This window comes from Python bivittatus, unplaced genomic scaffold, assembly GCF_059951505.1.
Source record: "Python bivittatus isolate LINGU-HERP-01145 unplaced genomic scaffold, Pbiv_v1 ctg000140_np1212, whole genome shotgun sequence".
Taxonomy (NCBI): domain Eukaryota; kingdom Metazoa; phylum Chordata; class Lepidosauria; order Squamata; family Pythonidae; genus Python; species Python bivittatus.
The window spans coordinates 2,154,558-2,170,018 of NW_028277043.1; the positions used below are offsets into that span (position 1 = coordinate 2,154,558).

The 15,461-nt window shown below is 43.3% G+C and overlaps 1 protein-coding gene across 2 annotated transcripts in view; it reads right to left on the bottom strand.

Annotated features, from left to right (window-relative positions):
* Window positions 1–15,461, bottom strand: part of CHD2 (chromodomain helicase DNA binding protein 2) — a 76,568-nt gene that overhangs the window by 58,670 nt on the left and 2,437 nt on the right. Inside the window, exon 3 of one of the 2 annotated variants that reach the window (XM_025177485.2) lies at window positions 1,575–1,809. In XM_025177485.2, the coding sequence (XP_025033253.1) occupies window positions 1,575–1,809 (235 nt within the window). The remainder of the gene's footprint in view (window positions 1–1,574; window positions 1,810–15,461) is intronic. The other variant, XM_025177488.2, reaches the window with a different exon arrangement.

Below are 15,461 nucleotides of genomic sequence, written 5' to 3' on the forward strand. Positions count from 1 at the left end.
CATTGCAATTAATTGGGGCTACAGCCACACATGGAGTCATGTAGATATATTTCTGTCAAGTCTCAGTGCTAATCAAACACTAAAACACCCAACATTTGTTCAGAAGACAGTGAACAACGGCTTGGTGAAGCAAAGGGTTAATCCAGCCCCTCTCTTCTGTTTGAGTGGGGTCTTGTGGCTGTCTCTTAAGACGCACAAGCATGTATTAAGGCAAGAATCTTAAGCAAAGAGGCTCCCATAGCTGCTATTCTCTGGTTTGGCTTTGGCATTTTTAAATTCTTTGAATTAAAAGCATGCAAAGCTGGTGCACTGCAATGGGTCATTCTCTGGAATCATCTTTATTTTTTCAGGTGCCCCACAGGAACTTTCCAAAAATAAACTTGCTTTGTTTAGAAGTGGGGGACCACCTGCCCAGAAAAGAAAACAACAATAAGGTGGGGTGGCAGGAAACATTGTAAAAGAAGTGGCAAGGAAGAAGCTCCCAGCTGTCTTCTAGTAAATGCTATTTATCTCCTGGCAATCATTTTGGGAGAGCACCCAACATGTGATTTGCAAACTCCAAGTCAGCCTATCAATTAATGTTTGCCTACTCCAGCATTAAGATGATAGGCTTCCTCTACCATTTATCTGTGGTACCTGATGATTTAGAGGTATATTCCTCTCCACGCAGGAGCTCATCAAAAATTATGACGGTTATTATTTAACAGATCAACCTCCCCATGTTTTGGACTGGAACTGAGCTAAGCTAGTAGTAATATAGTCTCAACTTCTGGCAACTACAGGATATACCTGTGTAGTTTCTTGCAGGATATGGGATTGGTGTGCTCTTGTGTTCTTCTAGCTTGCAGTTCTGGAATTCCTGGTGATTCTATCACGCTCTATCTCACTGTTTCTCAACTTTGGCAACTTTAAGATGGGTGGACTTCAACTCCCAGAACTCCCCAGCAAGCATGGCTGGCTGGGAAAGTCTGGGAACTGAAGTCCACCCATCTTAAAGTTGCCAAGGTTGACAAACACTATCTTGTGGCAACAAATTCCACAAACTCATTTCAGAGCCTTTATGTTTGCCCCCATTAGGAATAGCCTGAAAGGAGGGAATAATAAGGAACATAACTGGAAACCATGAGAATATTTTCCACACAATTCCTAATTTTGACTTTTAATCTACCACTTGTCTCTTTTCTCCCTTAAACAACTCAAAGACGTCTTTACACCCAACTCAATATTTTGGTTATTTTTTTTCAGCCCCTCTTCCAAGTTTCAAAATATTCTGAAGGGCCTCCTAACTCTTCACCTTACCCAACACAGTCTAGAATAAGATAGGCAATCTCACGACCTCTATTTTGGGGTCTTTTGATATTTTGAATTTCATCACATCAAAGTCCAAAATCACTGAGAGGTATCAGGCTGCCTACCCACTCCCTCAAGAAGGCGACACCACTCGTTCATATGACAAAACCAATCCAGAAGCAGACCAGTTTTAAACCCAAGACATTTCACTGGATGTTTGCCACAGTGCTTCCCAATCCGCCATCTGCCAAGTTATCCCCATATTTAACAAGGCAATGCCGTACTTTTTTGACATCGGCTATCCTTTCTTTCTTGGACGCTGGTTTCTCTTTAGCTTCTGGAGGGGTCTGCTGAGACTTGGATCCTGTGGACTCGCTCTCTGATTCAGATTGGCTCTCGGAGGACTCAGTGCTGCTGTTGGACTCACTCCCATGGTCAGTGCCCTGCTCACTGTCCGACTGGCTCGCCGAGTCAGAACCCGAGGCCTCTTCGGATGCTGAGTGACTGTGGAGAAAGCAGCTAGATCTTGTTTACCGCCAACGATTCAGCAGGTTTTCTTACTTTTGAGTTACTCAACAAGTATGGTATGGTCTTATTATTTTCTTCTAGCAACCCATCTGCACAAACACGTGGACTTATTCATCCTGGGTCATCACATTTCCACCATGAAATCCATTTAGCTTTGTGTTATCTACTTCAGGCTTTCCCCAACTCAGAGGAAGCATTACTTGAGTGGTCATGAAAACTGAAGTAGAGTTTATCTTTTTTGGGATGAGGGGGGGACCCTCAAGTTGGGAAAGCTCGTCTACCTATGGACTGGGCCATTTTGGCGTTTCAAATGTGCACGCAGCGCTAGGTTGACTGTGCATATGCTAACATACACAGATCTCCACAAACACACCCACGTGCTCATCACTTCCTGGGTGACTTATGATACAACCACTGTTGGTTTTTCTGGAGGGACCTGCTTTGGCCAAGCCCAAATAACCACAGAGTCTAGCCAAGAAGAAATCAGAATGTTTGATGTTCCATGATCTCTGCAGTCATAAGGCTCTGCAGGAAGAGGTCAAGTTCCTAAAGGGCCTAGCATCCATAGAATCATCTCAGTATATAAGACAGAAACTGGGTTCACACTGTATACTAGAGGAATCCAGTAAACTGTGGGAAACCCAATCTTTGTCTTAGTAGTGTGAACCAAGCCACATTAAGCTATTATATGGTTTATTTCTTTGGACACCACAAGTCACGTGAATACAGCAACTGAGTTTTGCTAAGCTGGGTTTAATGTGTTGTGAAAAGAAGCTGCAGCTTCTGTCATGATAAATCTGTAAGATTTACAGAAAAGGACCATCCAAGCTATCAACAATAGCTGCAGGAACAAAGTATGATGGACACCGCCCAGCTACAATAATTTGGAGGGCTGCATGTGGTACTGTGCAACTGCCCTCACCACTCCACTCCAGTTAACAGAATAAAACCAGATCCTGGCTGGGATAGTTGTAGTGGAGAGCACTAAGCTGAGGAAGGGTAGTTCACATCAGTCCTGTTGAAAGTCAACCCAGGCTCAATTTGTATAACATAAGCACTTTTGATCAACTGAACTACAGCTTACTCATTTCACTCCACTTTCTGAGCTTCACCGTATTTTCTGGGTTTCACACCCCACAGGCATCTGGGAGGGGGAACATATCATTGTGCAATGAGGTCATGACATGTGTGACATCATCATGACTCATACCAGATCCCTATGACACAACCCACTGAACCGTAAATACATCACGCATATTATTCTTTTTTCACTTTTTTGTAAAGTACTTTTTATGTTGCTTTTTTTTTTTTGGACGATATATGTACAGTATCTCCATCATTATTACATTGTGTTTTGCTTTTGGGGGGGTTCACACACACAACAAAATGCACTAAAACATAACTGGCATTTGTGATTCAGCACAACACGGGAACCTGCCAGGAAATGCCAGTGGGAAAACCAGACTTAAACAAATGTTCCTTTCAAACTAATCTCTGTTTGTAGGTGATTAATAATAATCCACCCTGACGGGTGAAGCATTTCTCTCAAGGACGTTAATTCAAAAACTTATCACAACTTAAATTAGATCAGGTTAGTCATTGATGGTTGATCCTAAAGACTATCCACCACTTCATTATCTTCAGTATCAATTCTAAGGCTGGTTGCTGAACCTGTTCACATTAGTTTGATCTTCTTTAATTTGAGTCCATATTTTTTTCACTGTGCTCTTGGCTTTCATTACTACAGCTTGCAGATCATTTGCATTTTCAGCTAACAGGGTGCTGTCATCAGCATAGTGCAGGAGATTGATGTTTCCTCCTCCAATTCAAAGTGCATTATAAAATAGCATGCTCTAAATGTTACTCTGTACAAAACAATAGCAATAAAAACTAAAAGGCTAAGAAACTAGAAATAAATCAACAATAGTACCAATTTATAGGCATGGCCAAATTTATACGCATGGATTAGGTCAGGTTATTTCTTACAGTTCTTAAAAGCAGTTTTCTCTTGTCTCAGTAAAGTTCACCAAGGAAAGAATCTCATAAAATCCCCTTAAAAAGAAAAAACTACTTTGTTCGAGTTCATTCATTCAATGGTAGGAAGTGGGCTGAAACATTTAAAAAACTCTTCCAAGTTTTATACTGTTGTAGAAAGATAACAATTCCAGATGCAGATCCCTGAGCTGAACATCTGACACAAAGGTTGGAATGTACTGAAGTGCATTATAGCATTTACTTTAAAATGTGTGAAAGGCAAAACATGGAAAAGCAACCGAGTGAAAATAAAATGCACTTCTTTAGGAAACTGGCAGAGGGCAGCAGGAAAACAGGAAAGAGCAAGCTTTGGGCATGCAGTCAGAAGCCATTTTGAAAACAGGATCTGTGCACAAGCCACCATTTTAGGGCTCTCCCTGCATTGCTCCCCCTTGAGCAATCCAAGTAGAAGAATAAAGTAATTGCTAAAAGCAGAGTTAAAAAGGTTTGGGAAATGATGGGGCTAAAAATAAAAGGTTTGCATAACAGAGCGAGGGTCTAACCCCTCTTTCCTTTGTTCCAGGAAAATGGAAAAGGAACGCTTTGGGATTCAGATAACTCAGTGAAGAACAAGAGCTCCTTACAAACCAAACAGGCAGCTTTGCCTGTTTTGGAAATAAAACCAGCCTTCAAACTTTCAGGAGACTTGTGAGGCAGGGGGGAAGTATTAAATTACGGGTAGTCCTCGCTTAACAACCACAATAGGGACCGGAAAATTCATTGTTAAGTGGGGTGGTTGTTAAGTGAGTTGAGCCCAATTTTACAACCTTTTTGCAGCTATTATGCAAATCACTGCGGCCGTTAAGCGAATCACACAATTCCCCATTGATTTTGCTTGCCAGAAGCTGGCTGGGAAGGTCGCAAATGGCAATCACGTGATCCCGGGACGCTACAACCGTTGCAAGTGCTAGCTGGTTGCCAAGCACCTGGACCGTGATCATGTGACTATAGAGGTGCTGAGACAGTTATAAGTGTGAGGACCGGTTGTAAGTTCCTTTATTCAGCACCACTGTAACTTCAAACGGTCACTAAATGAATGGTTGTTAAGTGAGGACTACCTGTATAACTAAACTGAGCTGAATAAAGTTTACCTATCCTGCTTCTAGATATTTACAAATGATATTTACAGTTTTTGTTGTTGCTGTTGTTTTGTCTGTTTAAAGAAAAAAGCCCAGGTTTTGTAGCATTTTAGTTTAAGGCAAAACCTCCTAGGGTTTTCCTTACAAGGGATTAACACAGTGGAATGCCAGCGTTATCTATGCTACTATCTAGCAGTGTTTCTCAACCTTGACCACTTGAAGATGTGTGGACTTCAACTCCCAGAATTCCCCAGCCAGCATGGTCACTGCTGAGCTGAAACCCACACATCTGGAAAGCATCCATATTCAGGAAAGCTGGCTTAAAATCTAGTGTACTGGTTTGTTCAACAAATCATAGTGAAAACCATGGGCATGCTGGCTGGGAATTCTGGGAACTGGAGTTCAATGCATGGAAAGGCACAGTTTGAGGTTGTCAACTACTAAAAGAAAAGGCTGATGGATTCATCCGATGTTTGCCAGGCACAAGAGGCCAAGCTAAGCTGCACAGGAAGGTGGCAAACAAAGCTTCTTTTTCTTCCTGCAGAATCGGAGGAATCTCTTGGCTCCCTAAACAAACCACACAGCAAACTGTACCTACCAACCCCAAAACAAGTCCTGGGAAGCCCCTGAAAACACCCAGATGGGGGTTCCCCTTTTGACTCTGCTGCTCAGAGACAGAGGAGGATGTCTGTGCCTTGATACCAGCCTGACTTCTGGGTGTGTTTCAGACACACTCCTGTGGCTTTGTAGTAGCAAGGCCTCCAGCAATTTCATTTGTTACCCAGTGGCACATCACTAGCTCAAGCTTTGGTAAGCCACATCTGTGAAAGGGAAATTTGAAGGAGCTTCCCTCACTTCTCTGAGCTCAGTATCAAAATGATTACCTTATCCTTCCAAGTGTCAACCTCTCTGGAAGTTATTACCACAAGGGTGACAACCAGGAGACTTCTGTCCACGCTTCTTCTCTGCATGCCTCCATCAAACGTAGCTTTCCCCACCCACAGACCAGCCAGTTCCTTGTAACAAATCACATCCATCATTTCCAAATGGATGCCTTGGAAGAAATGATCAAAGCTTCCGCAGGGCCCAATACAGCCCTCCCAAAAGCAGGCATCTTGCTTCTTCTGTGGATGATTCACTTTCCTGAACTTGCTTCCTTCCCACTGGCGTTCCAGGGAAGAAGCAATTGGTGGTTAATGATGGGGTCATCAGGAGATGATGCAGAACAAGTCTGACTCGTATGCTGAGGCACACTCAGGTGCATAGGAAGCTACTGAGAATGATATCCTCGAGAGCAGCAATGCCACGACTAGCCCCCAAGGTCTGGGAAGATCCTCAAATATCCCCCAGGCAGGCTGTTCTACAAAGCAGTGATTTGGGGGAAATTCACTCCATTTTTAAAGGGCCAATGCTTCTGCACTGAACTTCCAACAGAGTGCTTTCTGGCTAGGTCCTATATCACACTCAAATTTGCTTAATGAATTTGCTTGATGAATTTGGGCTACAACAGGGGGGTTCCTACGGAACTCTAAGGAAGAAATTGTAACTTACTCTGGGTTTGCTTAGCATACTAACTCTGGAGAGCCTTATTTATTTATTTTATATGGCCGCTCATGATTACTCAGAACAATACTGAGTCAGACTGGCTGCCTCAGTGTAAGATAAGATCCTTGTGTTCCTCTGGAATCGACCAGAAGGCTTTTTACTCCCACTCCAAATGCTGTTTCTCTAATATAGCAGTTTATTGATTTATTTCAATGGCTTCTATAGTTGCCCAACTTGCAACAGCAAGCCTGGGTTAGTTGACATGTCGTTAAAAGCATAATGATTAAAGAACCAATAACGAAACACAGAAACATCCAACACTGAATAACTGAGACCAACCACATGCTGGGGTGGGCTCATCCAGTGCTCTGGCTCAATGCCAGTGGGGGAGAAAAAAAACAGGATTTCAAGGACCCTGCGAAAGGCCAAGAGGGTTGGGGCCATTTGAATCTCAGGGAAAATGCTATTTCACAGGGCAGGAGTTGCAACAGAGAAAGCTTATTTTCTGGGCCCCACTAGGGGATATGGTTTTGTGCAAGCATCTTGAAGCACAGCCACCCTGCCAGATCTTGTGAACAAGCTGGGACAATCAGAAAGAGGTGGTCCCGCAGATAATCCAGGCCTGTGCTAAGATTTGCCTTGTTCAACATGGTTAAGTTGGAAATGGACTGCAAAATTTTCAGCAAGCTTCCCCAGCCACGGAACAGAGATGTAAAAGAATTTAAAATGGACCTTGGGGAAGATATGAAAGAGCCGTTAAGGAAGGACTGGAGAAGACATTACCCAATCCAGAGTTTGAAGCAAGCGTGAGAAAGCAGCTCAAAATAACCCAGCTTTGACTTTGTTGAGTATAAGATGGCACAGAGAGAAACTCTGACAGGCTTTCAAGGTTCTGTTAATATAACCTACAATAATAAAGTAGCATTCCTGGGATTCCTGACATGTCTGTTTCTTGACTTGGCCTACCTCGAAAGTCTGACTTCAGTCCTGAGGGTTATTTTGATTTTCTTTCTCACACCTACTCCAACCTCTGGCCAATGATTTTTAAAGTGAGATGATCTGGGCATATTCTGGAGATAATAGAGCAATTTGTAACTGCTTGTTTGGGAGTTGAGGATCCCATTTGGGACTGCTGCTGCCAAGACACTTGTATAAAACAGTCTGCATTTTTTGTGGGAATAATGACATTATCCAAGACCAGGAAAAGGGGTAATTGCATCAAACAGTTTAAATTCAAGTCTCTCTTGAACAGGCCATTCTCCAAATTTCTTTATAGGCTTTAGGAGAACATGAGCATGAAGCAAAGCCACCATCTCACCAAAAAAGATTGGATGCCCCCTTGTTGCTCAGCCCTGTTATTGCTAAAAACTCATTAGCACATTCATGGATGTGCTCCATGCAAGTTATTCAAAAACTCTATTCCTCTCCTACTTGGCAGCAGCTAAGAAAAAGCCACCACGGGCAAGCCGCCCCCTCAGATCCAGCTGCCCAGCCAGACTCAAGACTTAAGGGTACAGCACCTTTCACTTCAGGGAACATGGTGCCTAGCACAGATGCAATGGCTCCAGTATCCTAGCCATTCCCAGTCTGGTGCCTTCCAGCATGCTGCCGATGGAGGTAATGAACCAACACCTCTGGAGGGGAAACACATTTCATTTTAGCGGGCAACATCTCTTTCATGTCCAGAGCAGGAAAGCATTCCTACCCACAGCTCCAGAGCTAGTCAATGGCTGAATTCTCACACTGGGCTGAATGAATGTGGTATTTGCCCTGTTTGGCTTCATCTGTGACGGGAATCCAACCATTGTGAGATGTTGTATAAGACCAGCCAATTATGGTTTCATGACATATTCAGTGACTTAGCAGAATGTGTGAACTAGATCCCTTAGCTTTGAGAGGGGAGTGTAGATGTGCTTATTTTAAATTAACCTTTAGCAAATAGATCATTTTTCAAATTTCTCTTAAGACAATCTATCCTGCTTTCTATCTCACTCATTAATCAATAATAAAACTATCTTTTAGAAGCCCATTATTCATATTATGTTTCAAACTGTACGATCAGTGGAACAACACTCATGGACTTATAGATATGTCAGAGCTTCTACCCTCAACCCTACACCCATTAAACATCAAGCCCAACTTCATGCATTCCACCCTGGTTTGAAATTTGAAAATATTGAGGGGCCTTCCTCCAACAAAATGAGGCTGCCTGGGCTACAGATGGAATGGAGATGAAAGACACCAAGAATGTCCCACCCCATGATTAAGAGCATCTCTCACAAGTTCCATAAGCAGCATCTTCCCAATTCAACTTCCCCTCAAAAGAGAGAAGGGGAATGCCTAACAGATGAAAAAAAAAAATTATTTCGATTCCAGAAGCACCAGGCTACGTTGAATGGATTTTTTTTAGTTGTGTTCAACCAAGATTTTTTCCTCCCAGTGGATATTCATGATAGATGGAGCTTTCAACTTATACATATGGCTTTTCTTCAAACAGCACTATGAAAATAAAGTTAATGCACAGAGAGATATACAAAGTAATGTTTAAAAGGTTGAAAACAAACTTGCTTCTTGAAACCAAAACCAGATGGTGTTGAAATGCAGGGTTTTTGTTTCCTTTTAATGCTGTCTGCAAGAGGGCTTCCGCATGAATCAGAAGCTTCTTGCCTGCCTTCTATGCAGCAACAGGTTGAATTAAGTTAAGAATTCCCTTCACTTGTTCCAAGTTTTCAATCTGCAGGATCAACCTACTTCAAACTAAAATCTGTGACTCAAACCAAGTTCTGCTTTTCCTGTTTAACCATTCCAAAGAACACTGAAAATAGTTACCTTGAGAAACAAAGGAGCAATCAGAGTTTGGCTTTCAATGGGTGAACGTGACTAGTTGTCCTGTAATCCTCCCTCACTTCACCCTTGGTAAATATCATTAACACACTTCACATGCAAGCACTTCTCCTGAATTGGTGTGTGTTTATGTGCATGTATAGCTGTGGGTCATCTCCCTCCCACCTTTTCAAGCAAAGATCATGGCTAATGCTGGCTACTGAACCAACATTGCAAAACCCTGGCCTGATAGAACTACGTTGGAGAACACCTTTGAAGACTATCACCGCCTCCATCCAAAACCACACCATAGTAAAGCCACACCACGTAAAGCCTAGCACGCTAGATAGGAATTAAAGGATTGGAAATTCAAAACTAAATCACACCACCCCTTCCCAGAGTTACATAAAATCTCCACTGCCCCACTTTGATCTATGTCTGCAACCAAGTGACTCAACGTGCCACGTATTTGCAAGTCATGGGCTGAAACCCAGGAAGGAGAGGGGGACAAGAGAAAAGGAAAGGACAATTTAAAACAAAAACAAAATCGTTTTATTTCATGTGTGCTTTTCCACGCACAAGGGTGGAGCATCACAGGAGGAAGGGAGATAAAGGTCATTGGGGGCAGGAGGGAAACAGAAAGAGGAACACAGATGGCATGTTAACACAGCTAAAGTACTCAAGAGCTTACACGCAACAGAGACAGCGCAACACAAGAGGATTTGTAAGTCTGTCCTATACAGTACTGTTTAAAAAAGCAAACAGCACACAGAAGCTTGCTCTATTTTAGGTGTGAGCAAATTAGCATAACCAGCAGGGACCAACCTAACACTTAGATTTCCACAGTGGGTAGCACGCTGTATAACCAAGCCATACTGGCTTATTCAGTAAACCATGGTTAACATCATCTGTGGAAACATTCCACATTTCTGACACCCCTAGCAGTGGGGCACCTTTAGACTCAAAGTTATATGTTGTTGTGAGCCAGGATAAAATGTATATGTTTATCATTTCCTTATTTATAAACACACATACTCCATCTCTGGGTATTTCAGCCCAGAATTACTTGCAATTACTGGGTAAGACAGTACATAGTTGCAACCCATTACCTTTTCATACTGAAGCACCTGCAACATGGATTAAGACAGGCATCTTAATAACCTCCATATAATTTGCCCACCATTTCCATCAGTTGCAGTCTGCCCAATCCATGTCAAGGCGATATGGAAACTAATCTGAAATGTCTGAAAGGCACTAACTGCCTTGTGCAATATAGATGCTTTTTGTAGAGCTTTGAAAATCCAGCTCCACAAAAGAACATGTTCACATTTTAGAAAAATCAATTTTAATGAAAGAAATATGATTTTAAAAAGTCACAAATGAAACAGGTGTAAAGCAAATGAAACTAAAATGCAGTGAGGAGAGAAAGATTTGCACTTTACAACAGACTTTCCCAACTTCTAAGTGTTCTCTCTGCATGCTGGACTACAAATCCCATCACCTTCAGCTAGAATGACAAAGAGATTGTGGTTTAACGTGTGGCTTGAAAATTAAGTTTATATTATGTGAAGTTCATTTGTAAGCTATCTAGAGCAGACTGTTTTTCTCTTTAGGAAATTAAATTCAGTACAGGACATCCTCACTTAACAACCACAATAGGGACCGGAATTTCTGTCGCTAAGTGATGTGGTTGTAAAGCGAGACATCATGTGACCACTTTGCTTAGCAACTGCAATCCTAGCACTCCTGGCTGCTGTCGTTAACTGAGAATCGCAGATTGTTAAGTGGAGGGAGTCCCAGGTAAGGAGCGTAGGGTGCTGCAGGTGGGTGGGGGAGGCCTGGCGCAGGCTGTGTGCAAGTTGGGGAGGCTGCTGCAGTGCTGTGCAAAGCCACAGCCGCCACTGGAAGCCTCAGCTGCCCCAGCCCGGCTCAGCACCACTTATGACTGCAGGGTCGCTGCAACTCCCCGCACCTGCCTATCTCTGCCCCACTCTATGCCCTTTTGGCCAGGCTGCATAGAAGCACTTGGTGGCATCAGCACCAGGGCTGGGCTGAAGTAGAGGCCTGGGGAACAGTGGCAGCTGGCTGAGACTGCTGAAGGTCCTGGGCCTCTACTTCAGCCCAGCCCCGCCGAGTGCCACTGTGCAGGATGGGCAACAGGGCATAGATGGGGGGGGGGGAATAAGCAGGTGGGGGAAGTTGCAGCGCCCCTGCGGCCGTAAGTGCGGGCGGGCTGCCAAGTGCCTGAATTTTGATCACGTGACCATGGGGACGCTGCAACACCCATAACTTTGGTCACAGGTCAGCACTGTCATAATTTCAAATGGTCGCTGAACAAATGGTCGTTAAGCAACTTGCAGCTGACCTGCTCTTGAGTAGCAATTATAGCTCCCTTCCAGAACAAGCAAGCAGAATGAATGCGACCATCTATAAATCACATCTAAACTTTCACAAAGATAACAACGGGGAAGTCATAAGAGCAAATAAGATAAAACTAGTCCTTTGGCATTCCAGAACTCATACGTCTTAGTGAAATGAAATATCTTTTCTGCAGACTCTCTTGCTAAGAGGTACATGGCAAGAAATTTGCTGCATTGAAAGCACCAGCTTTTGCAAAGATTCAACATTTCTGCAGGAACACTGCGATTCAATTTGACAGAATACTTTGGAATTAGCAAGAGGACAATACTAAATACTGCATTACTATAATCCTTATGTCAAGCATCAAATCCCCACCAGACTGAAACAAGACCATGCTTTAACTGGAGCTAGCATTGACCCCCAAATGCCTCTTTCAGGAAATCTGTGAAAGAAAATACTAATTAAATTAGCAAGTACCAAATGCATCTCTGAGATAAAAATGATGAGCTTCCAAGATAAAATGTTCAACTTGCCAGCTGTCTTGATTGCAACACGTTCTACTTTTTAATTTAATCTATTTGTAAACTGTGTTTCATTTGAACTCTCATATAACCATCCAGGTGCTCAAGGTTACAGGGGATGAAATCTATCCTCCCTATTCAGCAGATTCAACCCTGTGAAATCCAGGGTTAAAGGCTTACCAATGGAATACTGTAAATCTTCCTCCCTCCCCCCCCAGCCACATATAAAAAGATCACCCCCCAATTACCGGGGAGGGGGAGGAAGGGGGGAAACCTTGTTGACTTGCAGACCAGTGAGATGCTAAAAGTACCCCAGCATCCCTGTTAGAACAAGGTATCACAGGATGAAATCATGCGCAGAAATTAACCAGCTCAATTGTAGCTAAAGCTTCTGAGGACTAAACAGGTTACGACTTCAAGGCAGAATGTGTGTGTGTGTGTGTGTGTGTGTGTGTGTGTGTGTACTCTTCTATTATTCCTTCAGAAATGATTTGTGCCCCAGAGGAAAGGGCACTTCCAAAGCCCAGTCTCCAAATACTCTAATCCATTTCCTTATTGTGCAAACGCTGTTCATAAACACGTCTGACGTGCCTTCTCCGGAACTTGCTATCAGTGCTGGCAATGATATAGCTTTCCATGTCATTTCGTCGCAACCCTTCTGCATTTACCGAGGCTTGATCCTTTGGCAGCTAATGGGGGCAGGGGCTAGCCTTCAAAGGACCCCCAGATAAAAGAGGGGTCAAAGAAATTTGCACTGCCGACCCATCGGCTGCGCACGGCTGGCAGGCGCTGGGTCTGAGCAAGCAGAAAGGCATCTCCAGCAAGGGGAGGAGAGGCTGCAAGAGGCAGCGTCATCCGGGAGGCAGGGCGCCGGCAGCTCCGGACCCGCCTGTTACCAAGTGAGACAGCAGCCAACCACAGCCCGCGTCCAGCCCAAGATGGCCTTTGAACTCCCCACCAACTTCCTGCTGAGGTTTTTTTTCCCTTTAAAAAAAAAAAAAGAGTACACAGTGCAATGCAGTCTGTGTCTGTCAGCTCTGCGGCACAAAGGAACAGCCATTTTGTGACAATCCAGACCTGCAGGAAAATGCCTAAATGCTTCATTATTTCCCTCCCGTCCATCTGTTCCCCACTGCCCAAGAAACAGAGCTTGTTTCAGGCAGAACGTTAGAAATCCCCGAGTCTCGACATCCCCCTCTCCGTCCCTTGTCCTCCACCTCCACTTCAAATCCTCCTCCGTGCACGGGGTGCTTCATAAAATGGCTGCCACTAGCTGAGCATTTGGTGTGAGCAGAGGGCTGCACCCATGCAGTCCCTGTTTCGGCCTGGCATGGGGAAGTGCGCAAAGGAGACCCCCCCAAGGACCTCAACTGGTAGGGGGCAGATGATCAGAAATGATGCTCAAGCCTGTATTGTCTCCAAGCATTCCACAGGGCTGGCTGGGGAAGCCCACAAAAACAGAAGACCGATATCCTGGCTATGACACGTAGCTTAAGGGAAGAGCCCTTATAATGAATGTGACGCTTGGCCCAGTCCAAGACAGCTGGCCCAGAACTGGTTATTATGGAATAGGCCGGGCCAGTCATGCTAACTGTGAATCCCCACTGAATTCAGGCTTATGGCTGAGAAAGTATGTTTGGGGACGAGAATGAGAATGCAGTCTGGGGTGAATGCTTGGGTACAATTCCTATCCCAAACTTTTACAGAACACGGAGAGGGCATTTCCCCCCATCCCAGGACCTGCCATATCTGCAGTATGCATTTCTAGCAGAAGCCCCCCATTTATAGAAGCCCTTTGCTAGAACAATGCATATGGCATTCTTCTCCTTGTTTTTAGGAGCAGGGGGAAATCTTCATTTAAAAAACACTTCTGATGAACACACCAAGCCTCAGCATGCTTACTCACAAGCCCAGCCCATTGGGGCATGCCCCTATACAGGCTGCACCAATAATTTAAATTTTAAGTTGGGGTTGCCTTGCCATTCTTAACAGTGTTGCTATGTTTCCATTGTGTATTTTACATTGTAAACCTCTCAGAAAAAGCACTGCTACAAAGTGATATAGAAATTTAATGAATTAATGGTACAAATGTGTTCAAGACCTCTCATGGCTTTAATAAAGCATCCTTGGACCAGCTCATTTTGGGTGGTGGCTTTGCATAATTTTTTAAAGTCTTCAAACTACTGGGTACATCCCATCCTGAACATAAATTCTGTTACAGAAGAAAACTAATGCATCTCTTTTAAAAATTCAACATTCTTGGTGGATCATGACCATCTCAGATATTTCATTTGCAACATCTACAGTACCTTTCTGCTATATTTAAACTTAAGTGAAAAGGCTTGGGCTTGATCAGTTATTTAAAAAAAAAAGCCCTCCAGGATTACCCAAAACCAGTTAATTGTGACAATTTACATCGTACCAAGTTGTAGCTGAACATGGATGTGAAGCATACCTCAGCCAATTATAATGTGAAGATTTCATACTCCATCAGTACTATCTGAATACTAAAGAGTATCCCAGACACCATTAGCCAGATCTATCCTTTGAAGCTGTGATGTAGGAGAATGCAATCTTTGCTTCAACAATAAAGCATACGTGTTCAAAGTATTCCCAGGAGAAATGTTCACTGTACAATGGATTTTGGTATTTATAAGCAAGGGAGGCACTTAGAATGGTATTTCTTGGGAGTGAGAGGCAAAGAAAAGTTGTTTTTCTTCTTCTAAGATCTGTATTTGTCCCATCCATATACCTTAAGTATACCTTGCCCCTACCCAACCACACACCCATCTCCCAAACAAATGATGTCACAAATGGATTAGGTGCTGTTCTGCCTCCAGACTTATAGACAGGAAGTTTCAAATATGATGCACACAGAACTTCCAGGATACCTTCCTAAACTAATTTCTCCACAAACACGTCTTTAAACTCCCCCCCCCCAAAAAAACCTTCATTTTACAATATTAAAAGTACTTGCAGCTCAGAAAATAAGCTTTAAAGCAGAACCTTTCAAGCAAGGCTTAGTTATGCTTTCACAGTTCATGTGAGCTGAGTGCTGTCAATATAATTAGTGTCTTATTTTAATACAATTGGGTGTTAACATTTTGCTTGGTGCAGTACTCGTAGTCCATTACCAAGAAAGCAAAACTTCAAGTGTGGATACTATGCAAATAATATACCCAAGAGAATAGAGGGGGAAAAGGTGAAAGGGCTGGTTAATCTCTTTTCATTCAACTCAATTCTGTTCTTTTCAATAGGTAGCTGTTCTCATCAATGTGGA